The sequence below is a fragment of the Zosterops lateralis genome (assembly GCF_965231275.1).
Source record: "Zosterops lateralis genome assembly, chromosome: 1".
NCBI classification, from domain to species: domain Eukaryota; kingdom Metazoa; phylum Chordata; class Aves; order Passeriformes; family Zosteropidae; genus Zosterops; species Zosterops lateralis.
The window spans coordinates 36,796,746-36,817,613 of record NC_139762.1 but is presented as its reverse complement, the minus strand read 5'-3'; the positions used below and the strand labels follow the sequence as shown (position 1 = coordinate 36,817,613).

The window sequence follows — 20,868 nt, the reverse complement described above, 5'->3', positions numbered from 1 at the left end:
CTGTGGTTAAAAAATGACCCTTCTACAGTCTTGTTTATTACCTAGGATTATTTACCTAGATGTGATCTCAGTCTCTTCTAAAATCATTTCCATCCTTAAAACAAACCCAAAAAATCCCACCACAAAACCTTTACTCTCCAGGGTATTTTCAAGAGAACAATACAACATTATTTCTTTAGTGCATTGTAATGGAAACCATTGCGGAGCACTTAGCTGACAGCTTTGTTTTCTGCATGTTTTCAGTGCAAACAGAGCCCCGATTTTATTTTTTAAGTATTTGGATGTTAGCAGTAGATATGGTCATGAAGCAGAACTTGAAACTCAACATCAATAGTTCAGCTGTTTGTAATCTGCTGTGATAATGTTTATTAAAGTGCATTTTGTTAACATTTTTAAGTGTATATATAACAAGAGATGGTAAAAAATAGCATATACTCTATTTTAGACAGCCTGGTGTGAAGGGAAACATCTGTTCCTGCTTAAGCTTCTTTCAACTTGTGTTCTTTTGACTAAGCCCTGTAAGAGTGGTGTTGATATATATCTTCCATGGACATAGCAAAACTATTTTCAGGACTCTCCCAGGAGCTTGGTAGTGCTTTTATAATCCTTTGCCCCCACCAGCTTTCAGAGTCATCCCCTTGCCCAAGATAAAAATAGATATTATGAAGTATGTAGTTGATATTTTTAATGATCCTGCTTCTCTGGTGGGAAAAAAACCCCTTTTTAAATAACAATAAATATTATAATGTTTTATACTTTGCTAAAATAAATTACCAGCAAATTCTTAAAATTGCACTCTTGGCTACGAGTAACAGATGGCTTGATGAAACAATGTGATTGTAAAGAAATGCTCTTCAGTTGATATAAAAATAAAAGTAGTATTCCCTGCAAATTAAAGGTAAAGCCTGTAAGTTTGTGACTGAATTCCCACTTTTTAAAATACTCCTGTTGTCCTGAACCTTTTTATTTGTTTGTTTTCACCACCCAGAACAGAGACGGACTAAAATCACCCACATTGAATCGCATTATCGCTAGTTACTAAAATGGTTTTTAGATACAACAGTCAACTACACGCCTCTGTAAATTTTTATTTTCTCCTTGCTTATGTTCACCAGTTAGTGTAGGCGTTACTCATAAAAGATTCCTGCACAAAATGTGGTCTGCATTTTGAAAATGCCAGTTCTTTAGAGCAAGAGCTTGGGACAGAATTTCTACAGACTTATTTTTAAAGTGAGTATCAAATATTTGGGTTGAGTGAGCATAGCTGGCTGTTCACTAGCAGCTGCTCCCGAGTCTAAAACAAATTGTAGGGAATAAATCCTAAATTATGTGAATAATTTCAAGACTTTTTTTCAGAGTTAGGGGAAGAGTGGGAGTATGCAGGTATATTGTGTGGCTTTTGGACAAACACCACACTCGCTGAATCTTTGTAGTGTGTGGCCAGCAATGTTCACTCTTTGCCTTTGGTGAAGGAACAGGTGCTAAAAGATGATTTGAGAAGAATCAAGACACTCAGGACCACAGAGGATAAGACTGGTTTTAAGACCTGTCATCTAATGAAATATGCTGAAAGGAGCAAGTGTACTTGCACCACGCTGCACTGCATGTTTTGCGTGGTTATATTGTTCTCTGGAGTGAACACAATGTGAGCTGGAGAGGAATTTCAAGTTGTTAATCTCACCTCTTTCTTGGCTCGAGTAGCAGGAGATGTATAGCTTACTGTAATTTAATATCTCCTGCAGCACTGCCTTAAGATCCCACCTTCTGTTTCATTCAGCACAGCAGGAGGTTGCAGTAGCTCCTCGCTTCAGTGCATTTCTCCCCTTGCTGTTTGTAGCCTTCAGTTCCCTTCTGCAGAGGCTACTACCAAGGGACATGTAGAGCTGCAAAGCTTGCTTTCCTGCCCTGTTCAGTGCCTTGTTCTCTACCTTGTTCTTGTTCTAGTTCTTGTGCTTCTGCTGCAACTGCAGTGAGATCTTCAAATGGCAACTCAATGGTTTGGGATTATGGCAGCATTTTCCAAGGCGTCCCTACAGTGTTTTATCCCTCATGGCCTATTTTGATGTGATTGGCAGTGAAAATACTTGATAATATGAAAACTTCAATGCAGACTGGAATTTCACTTTCTAAAAGCTACATTTATATTTGCTTCTATGTATAGGAACATGAACTATCTATCTCAAATTCAAAATTGGGTGAATGTAATGGAAAGTACAGGCTTAAACACAGGAGCATTCTAGTCAGAAAGGATGCATGGTTTGGAAATTTGCAAGCAGTGAAACAGTCCAGAGTTACAGGATAGAAAAACTATGAGCAGTTGATGCCTTGCTGTTCGATTAGCAGAATTATGTTTTTTTTTGTAGTGCGTTGTTGGAGACACAAGAATACCAAAGTTTCAAAAGTTTTGAGTCATATAGAAAGAACTAAATCCTTTTTTAGAATATTAGCTAATATGTTGGTTTTAAAGTAAGCAGTAAACTCTTGATGACTGTTCCCGTCTTCTAAGGAAGGAGCATGTGAGATCTATGGAAAATACAAGAGGCAGGCTAAAAGACTGTCTTAATTTTAAACATCTGTTTCCATAAATGAGCAAACTAGGAGGGGGATGTGCAGTATTTATGATGAAACATGTTCTACTAAATATTAATGAAGGAGGACAGGATTGGAAGACTGTAGTCTTGAGCATACTTTTCCAGTTCCAATTCCTGGCGTGCAGTACATAGCATTTTCCTCTAACCACAAGATCGTGGTTTTTGCATGAAGATCCCTGGTGCTGTCTGTTTTCAAAGGAGATTTGCTTGAATCATAAGAAGGAGGTAGAGAAATGCACTGATCTGGTTTCTGGTGCTCATTATGACACCTAATGCCTTTAACATTGTTCTTCTAAAAACAACTAAATAAAAAGACAGACAAGCATTTCTTTTACTGACTGTGACAGTTCATACTTGATTTAAATGGACAGCTCTGAGCAAAATTACCAGCTATTGTTTCCAAGGCCATATGTTTGGCCATCACAGTAGGCTTAAGTAGCAGTCTTTCCCAAAGTTCACAGCAGAGCTAACTAAATGCATCTGACCATCAGAAAATCAGTTTCTTGCTCCTGGAAAATGTCCTTTCTCTAAGAGCATTTTTGATATGTGTGCTCTGCATAAATTGTTTCTGGGTTTCTATAAAATTCTTTCAGTACCTTGTTATGTAATGAGCCATCTAACAAACCTACTAGTGAAATGTTAAGTCCTAGCTCTCAAGTTTCAAAGGTGGTTTTTTTACAGATATTCAGAAATTGTAAGCCTTGAGACCATTTAGAACTTCTGCCTTGATGACATAAATAAAACTGCTTTTTCTGTGGGCATATCACAAAAATGTCCAGCTCCTGGCATTAAGGAGTTAAGAGAAATTCCTTACACTTGCTAAATAGTTTGTTTGAAATTCTTATCTGGGAGAGATCTTCATTATTAAATTGCTGCATGTTGTTTCACATTTTAATTGATTTTGATGGAATACTACCTTGAGCTTGCTGGAAGTGTTCTGTGTGCCATCCCACGGGGATGTGATCAGGATCTCCTTGTAAGCCATTGCTGAAGCTGACAAAAGTGTATGATTCTGTTCAGCATGGGATCTATATCCTTGAGTTTCCATATTTATAAGAGTACCATCATGCTTGCTCTCAAGAGGAGATTATTATGGAGCTGACAACTGAACAAGAAACACAGAATCATAAATATTATGTGGGCTTTACAATGGACTTGCCAAGTGTCTTTATTCAAAATAGATTTGAAAAAAGAACCTGTATGTGACTGTTCAAAATGAGCTTTTGAACATGGGCTCTCACATGATTGTGAGAGCCACAGAGTAAAACAAGTACTTTCCAGAAAAGAGGATTTCATCATTCAACCATGCTGTTGCCAGGCATGGTTTTACAGATCTTTAATTCAGACTGTCAGCCATTTTCCAATTAGGGTAGGGAGCCTTCAAGAGAACCAGAAATACTTAAAAAGATGGGACATAAATTTGCTTCATCAACGTAATGTTTAGTGACACTGCTTTGTGTTGCTGATGGCTCCTTTTCTTCCAAGTGCAGTATGAAAATAGCGGTCAGGCAGTTCTGAAATAAACAATAACAATTCCCAAATGTTAAGAATGTTAACACAAGTGCCCCAGCTTAAATTCAATTAAGGTAGTGACATCAGGGTTGGACACAGTGCTTGTTCCTATTCCTTCTAAAGTTCGTGGGAGATTTGATATTTATTTCGCAGACAGCAAAGGCTAAATCTGTCATTTTTTTCCCCTCGGGGAAAATGCCAGGTTTCTAATCAAGCAAATTATAGGGATGACATTAAATTCTTTAAGTGCCTTGGTCCTCCGTACACATGAAATTTCACCCCTTCTTTAAGCAGATTCTATTTTTAAACTGCCATAAATCCAATTTGTTGCAAGCCAGTTGTAAATGAATTTGGATGTACCCACTTCTTGGGGGTTTATCCAGATTGAAATAAATGACTTAAGTTCTGCTTCTGTGGTTGAACAATAACGTCTTTTGTGATGGAGGTCTGGTCTTGTATTTGTGGTTAATATCATCCAAGGAGCACTTTATGAGGCAATGAGAATGTTTCTGTTCCCATCTGGAGAAAGAAGCAAAGAATATTTTTTTTTTGAATTTCATTGGAATTTCCTTTTTCAAAATTTCCCAAGATGTAAACAGCAAGTATATAGTGAGGTATAAAAATTATCATAAAACAGTTGAAGTTTGTATCAATCACCTAGCATAAGGACACTTTAAATCTAGATTTTTATCTGATGTGAAAAGTGGTAGAGATGTAGTAGTTGGTTTTATGTTTTTTTCCTTTCATTTAGTCATACAATGCAGCGTCACACAAATCTTTGTTAGTGTTCTTTGTTATTGCTCTACACTGGCACATAAAGACAAGCAATTGTGTTATTTATCTGATCTGGAATATGTCTTGGGTGAGCCTGTCCAAGTAGCATCATGTTCTTCCCATTGAATTCAGCTTTACCCCTTATTTCTCCCATACTTTGCCTTCTTACTGATTCCCAAGACTGCATCTGCTGAGATACTTTCCCACAAGGCTGTGACAGACATAACTGTCTGTGTGTATCAGCACAGGAAGCCACAAGAGGGTCCAAAACCTGCAGGTGGCTTGCAGAAGCAGCCCTTCTGTCCTGTGTATTTCCTGGGCACAACCTCTCCAGTTATTGGGGTGTGGGTTTGGTTTTTTTTTTGTTTGTTTGGTCAGTTGGGTTAGTTTTTGTGGGTTTTTTTCTTGGTGTGTGTGGTGGGTTGGTGTTTATTTTTTTTTATTATTATTATTTTTATTTTTTTTTCTTTCTTTAAATTTGTATATTCAGTCTTTGAAATACAGAAAACAGAAATTTCTGGATGGCATGATTCAGTCTGGATGTAAAGGCAACTAAAATTTCATAATATTTAAACTCTCGGCAGGATCCTGAAAAACAAACTGCCCTTGTAGTTTGAATATGTTCAGCCTTTACACTTTCTGATGAAAGCTAGCATCTTCATGGTTTTGTGAAAAGTTGAGAGACTTGTGTCTGCTGATAGATCACTTTCCTGTTCTGCAGTTTGCATCACACTTTTGATGTAGCATTTCCTGCTGCATTTACTTTATTGAGAATAATGAGATACTAGGTTTTGCCATATATCATTGGGAAAATTTGAAATATATGTTCAAATAAGATTTTGTGTTCTGTAGTGTATAGTATTAACTTTGTTGGGAAAGGGCCTTGAAGATACAAACTCTTTTTTTCAACCTTCCTGTTAAGCTGTTTGGCCAGTACAGGTAAGACTGTAATTTGGTTTTCAGTTCCTCACGTTTCTATTCTGACAACAAGAACCTCAAAAGGAACACCTCAGCTTCAGGTACTCCTTAGAACAAACAATTTTTTTTCAGTAAGCTGAGACTGTAAAACATTGCTACAGTATCTGTGAAAGCTGTTCTCTCTCCTCCATATCACTGCGTGGGAGTCTGATTTAGATTGACAAGCAGTCTTTATTGACCAGGACCAGTAATATTACCACGTATGTACTGTCCTCAAACTCTGTAACAGTTGCATGCTAGTTAGATTTCTATAATTAGCTGCCCTGCAACCTACTAAACAAATGTAGTGTTGTGTCTGTACATGAGTGATAAGAGATGAAATGAATTTGTAACTCTATCACTAACTATATAAAAAAGCATTAATTGAGTTACAATGGAGAGCCCGGACCATTGAGCACATTATAAATGCATCTGTCGCTGATACTCACTTAAACCTTCCTGAGCAAAGTACAAGCTAACTTTCTTTGTAGACAGATACCCTTTTGGCCAGGATACTGCTAATGGTATTTTTATTGTCCTGTTTAGCAATGAGCTTTACTTAAGTCAGCATCCCATGTTTTCCAGGCTAAACACCTGTGAAGACCATTGCCTTGTTTCCTGGAGGCCTCTGTTTAAATTCCTGTGATAATGAAATGAGGAGTTAATTTAATGTGGAAAATAGCAGTTTGAAAGAGGAAGTTCTTGTCGATCAGGCATCATCTGTAGGTTTGTGTGTTTGGAGCAGTAACGTGTTACCAGGAAGTAAATGATACATTAAAAAAAAAAAAAAAAAAAAAAAAAAGTGTGTAGAGAAGCAGAAATGAGCTTCCTCTTAAATTTGAAAAAGATACAAAATTCTTCCTTTTGACTTGCTACCGAAAAAAGTCACACTGAACTGTTTTTCCTAAGTTCATGCTAACTGGAGCATAGGCAAAGAATTTAGACACTTTAACTCTTTGGAATTTTGTGGTATGCAGACAAAGTGAAATTATTTCTTCATTCTCAAGGCATTTATTTTTAAAAGATTTATGTGTATTTAGATTTTACATCATGTGAAGAGTATACATTACACGGAAGCCTTTTCGTTTTGGTGAATGATTTTGATAAATGAAGCAGTAGACACTCATATGTTTTCACAGAAGTCTGTCTCGCACTTGCACTTCTCCTGGGTTTGAGGAGTGTGAGGCTGATGACTCCATGGTGCTGAATCTGCCTGAAAGAGATTTCTCTTTCTGCTTCACCTCAAACCTTCATTAGCTATTGCTGGCTTTATCTAATTGTCATTACAACTAGCCCAATGCTTTTTCTCTTAGGATCTTTTGTGATCTGATTCCTTCATTTTCTTCCTTTACCTGAAGTGTAAAGGATTAATGATAGAGCCTTTTAGTTTCCTTTTTCTTCTTCATAGCTCATGTCACAATGCCTTTTTTTATTCTGAGTTCTGTATCTTCCCCAAAGTGGTGTATTAAAATAGCTTTGCTTTTATGCGCTCATTGTGTGAAAGTTTGCCATTTGTGTCTCAATCCAAAATAGGACAAACAACAACTGTTGTTATAGAATTAATAAGCTTTTCCTTTCATAAATGTCATAATCACACACCTAATACAGCAGAAGATATAATAACAAGTCTCCACTTTCTTAAGATCAATACAAAAATATTTTTGTAAGAAATACCACTTCTAGTATTTTATTATAAATTATCTTTATCTCTTGTGAAGAAATATGTAGGCGTTTTCTCGTTTTTCCTTCCCCCCCCCATCTCCCCCATTTTCACATTATATCAGATGGTTTGGGCAACTTTTCCTCCTACTTCTTTAGAATGTACCTTTTTATATAAATGCAACATGACAATTTCTAGTGGTAGTGGACAAAAGTAGCAAAATGACATGCTCACTGCCTTGAAAGGTGTTATTTTCTGTGTTTCTATTTAGCTAAGACAGCTTGACAGTTAAAAATCTAATCTTCTTCGTCTTGTAGATTCAAGATGCTGCAAGTCAAGGCTTGAAATTTGTTGGAATTATACCTCAGTACCATTCCCGAAAGAACTGCCTTGTCAGCGCCTCCCTGACACCTGCCAGTAACAGCTCTGTGCAATCAAGAGATAATAAAAATGTTTCAAATTGCCCCGAGGATCATGCTTCACCGGATGGCGAGAAAATAGACGGCACTGATGGATGCAGTACTCCAGCACAGAGTGAGCAAAGTGCTGACCAATGTGCCACATCCAAAGAGGACTGTAGAGGTGAAGGACAGGCTACTGAAGAGCTGAATTCCAGGTCTGTGAGGGGAAATGAAGACCAGTCTCAACATGAGAACTCGAGTGTGAGAGAAGCAGCAGACAAGACGAATGGACTTACAGAGAACGAAACACCAGCACGATGCTTAAAACCACTCACTGGCAGTAAGTACTATAGTGACCTCTTGTATATAAAAGCCAAGTTAAAACTGCCTCAATTATATTCCCACCTCCTTTGGGGGGTGGGGATGCAGGGGAGACATTGCCACTGGGATGGCAAAGAAAAGATGCCCCAAATGAGCCACTTAACCTGATTTCAGCATGGTTACAGAGTTCACAACAACTGAGCAGGAGTCAGACGGCAAAGGAAAAGATGATATAAGCAGGTGCAGCTTTGTTATGGCCCATATATATGCCTGAGTGTGAAGACTTATTTTTGTCTGCTGTTCAGCTGAATTGGTTCATTTCTGTATTTGTTGCTGTACCCTGAGAGCTCTTGATCTTTCTGTCCTTTTTGTCTGTTTGAATAAAAAGCCCTGTTAATCTGCCTGACAAGCTTTTGCAGCCATAGAAGGAATAATTCACAAAGACTTATCACAGTTCGCCCCTTTGTAGCAGGTGAACAGATAGCTGGAATTAAACCACCTCAGGAGCAGCATGAATAGATGTGATCTGGACTCTCAAGTCTCCTGGTATCCAGTGTAGGGGTCAGTACTCCAGTCAGAATTGTAATTACTGGAAAACAGCAGTTATTTTTGTTAATGATTCATGTTTGCTAATTCATAATAAAAATTTGGTAATGGGGCTCATAATAATTTGCCTTCCAGTTATCTTTTTTTTTTTTAAGATTTTTACCCATATTCTAGTTTTATTTCTTTGACATATTTTTCTTCAGGTGGGCTTTCCACTTTTTAAATGTCATTTTATGCCATCAAAGACCACAAGTCTCAGCTGAGGTCTAAAATACCCTTCTTAATGTGTTTGTTGCTCAAAGGTTACTTCTGTAGCAGGAACTGTAGTTCAAAATAGAATGTAGACCAGGGTAATTTAGAAAACTAAAAGGAAAAATACTCTTTCTCCATTTCCAGTTTAAGCGTCAAAATACGTTTGTTTAAATCCAAGAAAGCCATGTTTACACTCATTTTTCTTACTACTTTCTTTAATTTCCTTACAGGCTACAAATCTATGCAGGGGGAATGTAGGTGGAATTTCTAAAGCTGGTACTGTCCTTGACTTCAATTTATCCGTATTCTCTAAGACCTTACATAGATTCAGTCAAACAATCCTACCCCTTTGGGAATTTTGTATGTAGGACCCAAAATGATTTTCCATTGTACTCCTTGGATTATTGTCTTGGTTTCCGTTGCAGTTTGGTGTAATTAGCTTTTGGATCTGATTTGGATCATGCTCTAGTAGGCTGCCAACATAGTTTCTTCAGTTTTTGTTGGCCAGGGGGGCACCCAGATTGGGTCAAAGCATGGCTGTTGCTTGAACAATCTCTTCTCGTCTACAGCTTTAGAGGTGGGTTATTCCAATAGTGTAATTTTACACGTAAAACCTCTCTTAGTTTTATAGTTAAAAATTAGTTATCTGCAAGTCTAACAAGATAGTTCCTTCTCTTTTTTATATGCTATCTTTGAGAGAGTTAACTTAGCAAGTTTAATCATCTCTTTGATGCTGTTCCTCTCCTTACTGAACATTGAAATTCTTTTGCTACAAGTAACCATGTTCTTAATATTTCTGCATAGTGTGAAGCTGATCACCTTCCCAACCTTTTTCTGTAACACCCCAGGATTGCTGCTGATTTGCCAGAAAAGAGGCAACTCTTTCCAAGACTGAAGATCTGAGAAGTCAGTTTTATGTGATAGCTCATGTAAAGTAGAATTTTTCCAAATCCTGTACAACACTGCTGATTTCTTTATTACTCTTGAATGAATTTTTGTTATTACAGCACTCCCTTTTCCTCCCATGGAAAATGTATTTCAGTTTTTGGCACCACTTCTCCATCCTTCCTTGGGAGTGTGAAGATTGAAAGCATCAGGTGGTTGGTTTTTTTCCCTACGTATTCCATAGGAAGTTACCACTCTTGAACTGCTTATCCCCTACATAAAACTTCTGGAAGAAAATTAATATTCCTTACTATTTGGTGGGATCTTAAATACGTTCTTTATTTTAGATTTTATACTATTCAAGTGTTATTTTTATGTTTCTTCACTTGATTCCTGAATGTTTTGTAATGTTCATTTGGTTCCTCCATTTTTAAAAGGCTTTTCAATGCAATGTTGAAAAATATTTGCCTGTGAACAAGGCACAGATATTCCAATACTATGTCCAAAAGTGCTGTGTTATTTAGAACCAAATTGAAGGGTGTCTTTGACAGTGCTTGAGGATTTGGGGTCACTGGTGAAAACTGTTGTCAGTAGTGACTTGGGTTAGACAACACCTTCCACCATCCCGGGCTCCCCAGGGATGGGTCAGTCACAACTTCCCTGAGCAATCTGTTCCAGGGCCTCACCACCCTTACCGTGAAGAATTTCTTCTTAACATCTAAGGTAACCATGCCCTCTTTCAGTCTGAAGCCATCACCCCATGTCCTATCACTACATGCCCAGCAGAAAGTCTCTCTTCAGCTCTCTTGTAGGCTCCCTTTAGCTACTGGAAGGTTTCTCTGAGGTCTTTCCAGGCAGAACAGCCCAAATTTTCTCAGCCTTTCCTCATAGGAAAGGTTCCTCATTCCTCTAATCATCTTTGTGGCCTCCTCTAGACCTATTGCAAACAACCTCCCTGTGCTGGGAGCCCGGAGCTGGATGCAGTGCTCCAGGTGGGGTCTCACCAGAGCAGAGGGGTAGAATCACCTCCCTTGCCCTGCTGGCCACACAGCTTTGGATGCAGCCCAGGACAGGATTGGATCTGAGGGCTGTGAACTCACATTGCTGGGTCATGTCCAGCTTCTCATATCTGTCTTTTCCAACAAAAGAGTCTTATGGAGGTCAGAATCAAAATGATGAGAGAAGCATTCTATCCATGCTTTTCTGACCTAGGATTATCATAATTTCGTTCTTTCTAAATAAGTGTTAAACAGCAAGAGGATTCACATTAATGTTTATTCCTTTCTAGTCTATTTAAAATATAGTTCATGTCTGAGATCATTAGGTCTCTTTTCATGTTGGTTATGAGCTTCCAGCCCTTCTCTTCAAGTGCTGCTAGCCTGTTTCTGAGCATCTTCCTTCTGATATCTTTTTCAATTTGCACACTGCTTCTTGCTCAATGATGTTTGTTAAAGAGCAATCTTAACACTTCTCTTGACATCTCTTCCTTTACTTTTGTTTGAGGTTAGAACCTAATGGCTGGGAAACAAGAGGAGCTTATTGAGTGAAAGAATTTTGTGAACTGTCTTTACCTTTCATATTCATATATTTGAGGAAAATTTTTGGCATTTGGAAGCCAATAGAAATTCTACCATTGATTTCCATGTCCGTTAATAAGTAAAACTATAATGTCCAAAATTTTCTTATTGTTTATTTTAATTATGGTTATACCCTTCTGAGAAGATATCTCCTTTTAAAGTTGATTCTGGTTTAGGGCTGTGAAAGCTCAGCTTTGTTGTTAGCAGTGACTTTTTTGCCTGTAGTAACTGCTCCTAAAATATACTGCAGGAGATGTGGAAAAGAGTCTAGAATATGTTCTAATTTTTAAGACCCTTCACAATTCCATTTTTAAAATTCATTTGCTGTTGTGTTAATGTCTCACCTTGGCTCAGATCCAGAGTAAATCAACAAAGCAGCTACCAGAGTCTCTACATGAATGATTCATTACATTTTCTCGAGATGAGACTGCCATTGGCTTATTCCATGCTTTTGTGTTATCAAAACCAAGTTTTTTGATACTTTAATGGCCACAATCTACAGAATGCAATTCCTTCTAAATTCACAGTAGGATTTCGTGTTTGAGCTGATGATTCCCATAGAGGAATGTTGTGTTAGTACTCAGGTATTACTGTCTTTAAACGTTTTATTATCAACAGTGAATCCATTGTGAGTAAGAAATACTATAAAACCAAACAAAATACTGTATTGGATCTTGAGAGAATCCTACTGTGTTGGACTGAAGAAATGTATTAAGGAGATAACCACATCCCAAAGAATTTTTTGCAGTTGCGCAGCGTAATTAGGCAGGGGCAAACAGTGGGTTATGCATTGTTTTAGGTGAAATTTTATGATACGGTTGTTGCATTATTCCATTTTTTTACTCTTTGATAGAAGCAGAGATCTTCGCTCTCTTCAACAAGCCCAAAACCCCACAAAAATGCAGCCAGTATTATACAGTGACTATTCCTATGAGGATCTCCAGGAATGGGCAGACTGTCAACAGCTTAGAAGCAAATTGGCTGGAGCACATGACAGATCACTTCAGGAAAGGAGGCTCATTGGTAAACGCCATCTTCAGCCTTGGAATGGTAAATGGTATGGAAATTACAGAAAGCATTATGCTGTGATTATTTTCCTTTCTCCTTTCATAGAAGTCATTATCTTTGAAGAAAAGATATTTGGGAGGTGCTTCAGTATAGACTTGGGGCAGATTTGTATTAGATCATCCTCTTTCAGTCAGATGGAATGAAAGTACAGAAAATATTTTGGCATTTGAATAAGTTATTCATGTGTTGTATTTTATAATCATAATAGAGATGATTTTGTAATTGCAGAAATCTACAGAGTTAATAAACAGTACCAAGTAAAACGAATTAAACTAATAAGATTGCAAAACAGATGACATAAATAGAAGGGTGACTTTGCTGTCTGGCCACACACTGCACCTGGCTCTGGTTGCAGGTCAGTGCAAGGACTCGAGTTTTATCTGACCAACAAGAAGTCAGTAATTCCAGTTCTTGCTGAGACCCTTTCCACCTGGCTGGCACACTGTTTTACAGAATTGCCTTCTCTGTTTGTTTCATCTTACCTATGAGTGATGGATAAATGTTGTTTCAATTTAAGAAGATTAAAAATCCTAGATTTTTGCACGTTGTGGAAGAGTGGCACTGGGTCCAGCTTAGTACTGTAGCCAGTCTGTACCACACTTGTGGCCATCATGGCTTTGAAAGCTAGCTTGTTGTATAGAGAAAAACTTGGGTGGATAGATCCAAGAGACAGCCAAGGAGCCACGAGAACAATTGAAGGGAAGTACCTGAACATAAAAATGTTGAAGTTGCAGCTGGGTTAAATTTATTGGAAAATTATGTGATTGGTGTACTTCATGGTTAAAGTGCTTATGGCTGAATCTTTCACCTAATTTTGGTTTGTTTTGCATTTTCAAAAAGAATGTTGTAACCCAGAGATTGCACATTCCTACTCAGATTAGTTGGTTTATGCCTGAAAATTTTAGGGGAGCTGCTTCCAGAGCATCCTTTTACTGTTGGTCTGAATTCCAGAACCCAGGATAAAACACAGGAATATGACTCAGTTCTGGTAAAAGTCAATCAGGAAATTAACAGGCAGTCTTAATTTTTCATTTTACAAACAAGTAGCAAAAAAAAAGGAAGGTCTAAAGTTCAGCTGATGGAATGCTTTCACACAGCTTCCTGGAAAGCCTTGTAATTGCTAGTTAACTTGCTGAAAAACAAATGGTCATTTACTTCATGTATATAAATTGCACAGAGGCAAAGCTAATTGGCTCTATCAGGCTCAGTTATCAGACTCAGTGTTTTTTTTAAATGAAATCTGCTTGTCAGTTCACTCTAAAATGTTTTAAACACAGCATTTTTCTGTTATTTAAACTTTTAGAGTTCATTTACATAGCAGAGCCCTGTGGGAGGTTCATGTACTTGGATACCAGAGTGAGGAGTGCTGGGTAACTGCCTGTGGACATAGATAAAGTAGGCTTGAATGCTGGCAATAAAGTTTCAACCCAAACAGGACAACAAAATATGTAAGAGTGGATAGATTCAGGATTAAGTTAGATTGGTGATTGAAAAAGAACAATTAATAAACATTTTTACTTGCATTTTATGGTTAGAGGAGGAACAAGTTTAGAAATCAAAAAGCTGAAACAAGGTTTCTAAAAGTGTATTGTGTTGTTAGAAGAAAATTTACTAAGAATATCTGTAAATTGCTATTCATTGCAGTTAAATGTTTTATCATTTAAATCCTAAATTTTTTCTATGCTGCAGAGAAATGGAACAGCTTCTTCACTTGTGCCAGTCAGTATCAAACAGCACAGGGTAGGGATGAGAGAAGTAGGGGTCCGAGGGCTTCTCAGCTCCTTACTTTTTTCTAGACTTCTATGGCAGCCTGTCCAGCTCTTCATATCTGGTCTTACTCACTGGTTAACCATCTTCCAAATTAAGGTAGTATCAGCATACTTTCTTTAATTGGCTGTATCACATTTCTTTGTTCTGGGGACTGGTTTTCTTTTTGGCTTAAAGTATGAATTCATTATTTTGCTTATTAGACTTAAAAGCAGGGTTATTATCTTCTTCTTTTCCCCCTTGTCCTTGGAATACCCAATGAAGTGAAGATTTCCAGATTGTCAGTAGTCATAAATCTGTTTCTTCCTTCTGCTAACAGTTTAATAATTAGTCTTTAAAGGAGTTTTAAAGTTCACTGGTAACAATTGTTTCTTTTTGCTTATTGTACCAGATAATTATAAACAGAAATAAAACACAATTGCTGATCACAATATGTAAACCATGCAGAGTTACACCATATATTAAATGTATTCAGATTTTGCTGGTAAGTTAGAAACAGCAGCCTGCTTGGTCTTTGAATGTTCTCATGTTGGCAGATAACAGTTATATATTTAAATTTGCACTTCAGTTACTTGCTGGTGTTTTTCATCCAGCTCATGTAATTGATAATTCTGCCTGTAGTCCCAGGTGTAAACTGATCCTGCCTAGTGATCTAAAGTGACCATAGGAATTCACCCTTGACCTCTTGTAGTGAGGATGGAGACTGTAGCAGCAAGATACAGATTAATACCAAATGGAAAGGAAGTAGCAGGTGAGGTCTCCTTTTTTCGTGTAATAGCAAGTCTCCAATCAGCACTGTTAGAGGGCAGGAAGATCAAACCTCTTCAAGGTTATATTTTGATGCCTTAACAGGGTAATCACAAGCCTGTTCATCTTCAGTTGTTTTGAACTGCAGCTCTTTAAGTGCCTAGCATTTTTTTTGTGTTTGTTGTACCATTCTGTCTGTGAATTTTCTGCCTTTCAAAGCTAGAAAAAGCCAGCCAACCATCCAGAAAACATTGACAGTACTTAAACACAAAGCAAATGAAACAAAACGTGAGTTGCTTGGAAGAAGAAAGTAGTCAGGTTTTTTAGAGAGTCCGATTGATAGTCTCTGTCATCTGCCTCCAACAGAGATGAGCTGGCGATGCCTTTGGCTGATTATTGTCACCTTAGCCACTGAAATACTGGGATTTTTATCATCCATATGCATTTTTTTTTCTGTGTGTGTACTGAGGGTGAAAAGATTCAGAAGGGGGCAGAGATGCAAATACGAAGCAAAAGCAGACATTTGGGCATGTGCCCCATAAAGCCACAGAGAGCTAGTTTTCCTCCTTGAGAGCAACAGCAGCCTAAAGGTTAGTTTTCCTAGATAAGGAGAATTTGTAGTTCAAAGACAACAGGGGGAAAATTGTCACCTGCTAAGACAGCTGTCATGGTAAAGTAAGTAATCTTTTCCTATATACCTCCTGTAAATCAGAAGCAAGAACATCAAAATACGTTTTTGTCAATTGAGCTACATCAAATATTTATACAACCCAGTGAAAATAGCTTTTTGTGCACAGTAGGAAACCTTAATAAAAGATGCAGTGGTAATGGAACATTTTCAGAGGAAGGACATTGATTGTAACCTCTGCTTTTGGAGCTTTTTCTTAAAGAAAGAGTGAAGTTCAAGAGTAGAGATTGGGAAATGATACTACAAACAGCAAAGTTGAAGTGTTTTATTTTATTGGCATTTCTTTCTGCCCTATTGCAGATGGATGAATATTTGAAATTTCTAAGGAACTTTTAAACTTTAGGCTATGTTCCAGGAGCTGAATCTTGTTAAACAGGAGATTACCAAAAGAGAATACAGCTGCATCAGAATCAGGAAATACTTTACACGGGAAACAGTGAAAACAGTGTAAGTTGGTAAAGACCAACTTACAATCTAAAGCTTTAGTTGACTGATCTTCGTAGACAGGTTAGGTAACATCCAGCTGAATAAATCTGCCCTGCAGGGATCTCTGTATGAGTTGTCACACTGAAGTGCCAATGTAATCAATGGAAAGCTAGGCTGGGACCAATATAGTCAGTAGGATTTGTGTTGTGATCCACCTTACCCTCCATCAGGATATGCAAAAGAGATCAGATACATCTAGATGGGACTGAGATACCTGATGCTTCCTTTGCCTCAATCTTCACAGACACAGGCAAAGGTTGCACCTGTCTTTAAAATAAACCAAAAAGACAAACCAGGGACCTATAGGGTGGTCAGCCTCACTTCATTTCTGGCTGGATCACTGAGTAGGTCCTTTTGAAACTTGTGTATGCATGAAGGAGAGGACAGTGATTGGGGACATTCAGCATGGATTTAACAAGAGTAAAACATACTTGAAATTGATTGTCCTCTGTGATAAAATAACAGTTTGTGGGTAAAGAGAAAGCAGTAGATGCCATTTTGGGTGAATTCATAAAGGGAGTTTGGCAGTGGCTCCCACATTATTTTTGTATCCAAGCTAGGACCATGCAGCCTTGATGGGTAAAAATCTGATTACATGGCTAGACTCAGAGGATCGTGGTTAATAGGTCACAGTTTACCTGGAGTACCACAGAGGTCTATCCTGGGGCCTGTTGTGTTGAACAGTTTTATCAATGATGCACAGGAGGCAAGGAGGCTTGCTTTTTTCACATTTGTGGATGATCCCATACTCAGGAGACAACTGATGTGCCTCAGAACTGGGTTGCTGTCCAGAGGAACCTAGGCAGGCTGGAAAAACATGCCAGCAGGAGCTGACTGACATTTTATGAGGACAAATGTCCTGCCTCTGGGAAGGGAGAGTCTTTTTGACTAATCCAGGCTGGGGACAGTCTGGCTGGGTAGCAGCTCTGTTGAAAGGTCCAGGGGAAGTTTAGTAGGCAGCAAGCTGAAGATGAACCAGCACTTGAGAGACTTAGTTGAGCCTAGAGAACGGACAGCTTTAGGGGACCTACAGTGCCTGGCAGTGCTTGGGAGAAGACAATCAAACAGATGGATCCAGGCCCTTGATTGTGGTGTGTGGTAGGAGGATTGGAAAAAATATACATAAATTGAAATAAGATAGGTCCTTTTTGGATATAAAAAAACACTTTCTCATTATGAAAACAGTCACTCTCTGGAAGAGGCTGCCAAGGGAGTTGTGCCATCTCCATTCTTGGAGATTTTGAAGTTGCAGCTGGATAAAGCCACAAGTCGTCTGGTCTGTAGTTGTATTGAACCTGCTTTGAGCATGTCATTGGACTGGAGACCTCCTGAGGTCCCTATCCAGCTGAATTATTCTATGATTCTGTGAAACTGTTGGATCAGGTGCATCTCACCTAGTGGGCCAGCTCTAGAACACGTGACTGTTGACTTAAGTTGCTCTTAGATCTAGAGCCTGTGTGATAAAGGTACTGCAGACAGACTCAGCGCATCTGGACATTTCCTTGCCCTTCCAACTCTGTGAAAGACTTTCCCTGAAATTCCTGCTGATCCTGACACCATAGCATGGGTTATAAGTGCCTTTTCTTCAAAACATGACCCTGCTAGCTTTCTGTCTGATGCATTCTCCTTTCCCCCATTATTCTCAGCATCCTGAATGCCTCACATGCAAAGGAATTAATGATCCAGTTATTCTTTCCTTCCTTTTTCTCTGGAAGTGTAGTACATGACCTGTAAAAGGCAAAATGTGCAGCCAAGGTGTGAGATGTGAGAATTGGCAGGTGTGCATTCATGGCGTGAATGTTTAAAACATTGTGGCATGACAGGTAGAGAGAGGAGGTTGGTTCTGGTTGAGAGGGAAATCTCAGTGATTGTCATCAACCAGTTTCTGTAGAGTTTTTCACCATTCATCTCTGTTGAACAGACACTGTTCTTTACATTTTTTACGTTTGCAGCTGTCTTTCCATCATCATTTTCCCCTTCCAGTTTTCTCATTTTCCATGTGTTTCTTTACTAGCACAAAAAAAAAAAAACAAAACAAAACAAAACAAAACAAAACAAAACAAAACAGTGGATTGTATGATTGATGGATGTAGCCTTCAACAAGGAAGGAAAATCTTAGAATAATTTGGGTTGGAAAAGACCTTTAAGATCAGGAGTCCAACCATAAACTCAGCACTGCTGAGTGAAGTTTATGCTGCCTGCAGGGTCTCCCGAGCTCAGCTATTGGTTTCTAAAACGTTTCATATGTGCCATCATATTCACATATGTGGAAGCTGTGAATTGCATGAGTGGAATGTGCAGCAGAATGAAACATAAAGGATGATTTACGAGTGAGTGTAAACACACGCCTGCTGATTGTGTTTTGATCACTTATTAATTAGCTGGCAAACACAGGGCAGGGGGAGAGCTCAGGCTGCAGTTGTGCCAACAGCGTGACACTGAATTTCATTAAGGGAATTCACAATACAGGAGCAGTGCACTGGTGCTGTCTAAAGCTGCCCTGGCGAGATCTGGGTGTCTGTGTCTAGTAGGGATCTGCTTTCAGTCTTAGGTGCTGTCCTGTCATCCCTGCTTTGGAAAATTAAAGGGTTGTTTGTACCTTACCATCCTGAAATAAATTTGAGTATGAGTTTGGCTGTTGGAATTGATATTTCACAGAAATTGAGTTGCTTCCTCCTTTGTAGTGTCAGGTCTAACAAAGTGCTGTTTTTGAATGCAATCCAGTTATTAAATCTTGTACCTTTTGGTATGTGGCAGGCTTGCTCTCCCTGTGTTTTCAAACCTGTAACCCAGCTACTTAGTGATCTGGCCTCTTATTTCACAACAAAAATGTCTGTTCTTCTCACTTGGATGAGAAATCTGTCTGGATGACAGGAGAAGACTGCTTTTTAGCCCAGCTCATCCACCTTGGAGCCATGTGTAATCCTGGCTTGCTGTGGTGGAGTCTTCGGCTCTCTTTATTTTAAATGGAGTTGCAGGAAAACTGCCTGTGGAAAAGTGTGAAAGTAGACAGTATTTTTCTTCTTCCAGTCTCCCAACAGAATCTCAAGGAGAATCCCAAGTAAGTGGTTTACATCTTTTTTCCTTCACAAGTCAACAAAACCAAAAATATGCTATGTTAGTTTAGAAACAAGTATTTGCATCTCCTGACTTGCAGCTTAATGACTTGACTGCAACAGCAGTAAAAGAAAATAAGGGACTGTGCAAATAGAAACAGAGGGGTTGTGCATTGACACCTGCAGCAGCAGTCTTGCTGCAGTGTGTGTGTGTAGACATAAGCCTCCAGATGTAGGAGTTTGGTCTGTTGCAGGCTTTGCCTGCAACAAATTTGTTATTTCCAGATAATAAATTGAATTTAGATCATATAATGACATTAGAAGATGTTGACTGAGATTGTGTCTGCAAGAGGTAAGAAGCCTCTTAATCCTCTTCACTGCTTCCTTTGTGAAAATTGTTTCTGAGTTTGATATATGTTTTCCCTTGGAGGCAGCAATTCCTTCCTGCTGGCATTTCTTGACCTTGTAACATCCACAAGGAAAGCAGGATGACCCTGATGAAACACCTAAGCAGGCTTATCCAGAAGACTCCCCTGTCAGTTCAAGAGTCTGTCAGTTTGGCATGTGTGACTGCATTTCAAAAACATGTATGTTGTTCAAGGAATATAGTGTTGCTAGAAATGTAAGGAAACTATCATGCAAAATGCAACATTTGGGGAAGGGACAAGCAAGGTCTTTATAATCAGTCATACAGGGTAAATATATTGTTCACATTAGAAAGGCTGAAAAAGACGCTTTTTGACAATGTGAGAAGAGTTTTCTCTGTTTGAAAAGTGCACAGTCCTGCTTATTTACAGTTTCCCTAAACATAATTCTATCGTTCCATCAATCAGCTTATTTTAAGAGAGAAAGATAATTATTTTTTTTTCTTTTTTTTTTTTTTTTCTTCTTCTTCTCAGTTATTCTGTTTCTGTTCTGTCATGGAGCTGACAAAACCTTAGTTCTGGTATCTTGGAGTGATTGCTGGTTAATGGAGTGTGTGGTAGAGTTAAAGGAGAAAGTGCTGCTCAAGTAACTTTAAGAGTATGCGTTATCTGAAAAAAGGCTGAACATGTAGGGAATGCAAATGAGAACAGAGAGGCACTAAACCAGATGGTCAAAATGCCTTCATAAATTGATTAAATAGTTATGAATGTATATTTTCTTTCACACTGTTCTGATATGCCAGATCATCCTTAGTCCATGTAGATCACTGTATCTGCAGTGGCTGATCCATATGTAGAATTCTGACTTGTGTGAATGAATGGATATAGTCATAAGTATCAATATCGTAAATATCATAACAATAAATCAGTATACTTCACAACCCCTTGAAAACAACACATTGACATAATTCATGGTCTTTAGTGTGTTTATAGCTTCAAATAGGTGAGCAGTACTGCTGAACTGAGGACTGAATCACTTTTGTCAGGTCAAAATGGGAGGGCTGTGGTTTCTAATGGCAAAGGGTGGAATAGCAGATTGGACAGCAAGGTTTGCTATTAGGGAGTAGGATTGCTCTTAAAACTGCTAGAGATACAAGTCTCATTCGTTTAATAGAGATAGACTATCAGAGAATGTCTATAAACTTTCTAGTAACA

The 20,868-nt window shown here is 38.4% G+C and overlaps 1 protein-coding gene across 1 annotated transcript in view; it reads left to right on the top strand.

Annotated features, from left to right (window-relative positions):
• RFTN1 (raftlin, lipid raft linker 1) overlaps positions 1 to 20,868 on the top strand; it is a 97,545-nt gene that overhangs the window by 56,918 nt on the left and 19,759 nt on the right. The window contains exons 5-6 of the mRNA XM_083859097.1: positions 7,812 to 8,235; positions 12,330 to 12,533. Coding sequence (XP_083715223.1) covers positions 7,812 to 8,235; positions 12,330 to 12,533 — 628 coding nt within the window. The remainder of the gene's footprint in view (positions 1 to 7,811; positions 8,236 to 12,329; positions 12,534 to 20,868) is intronic.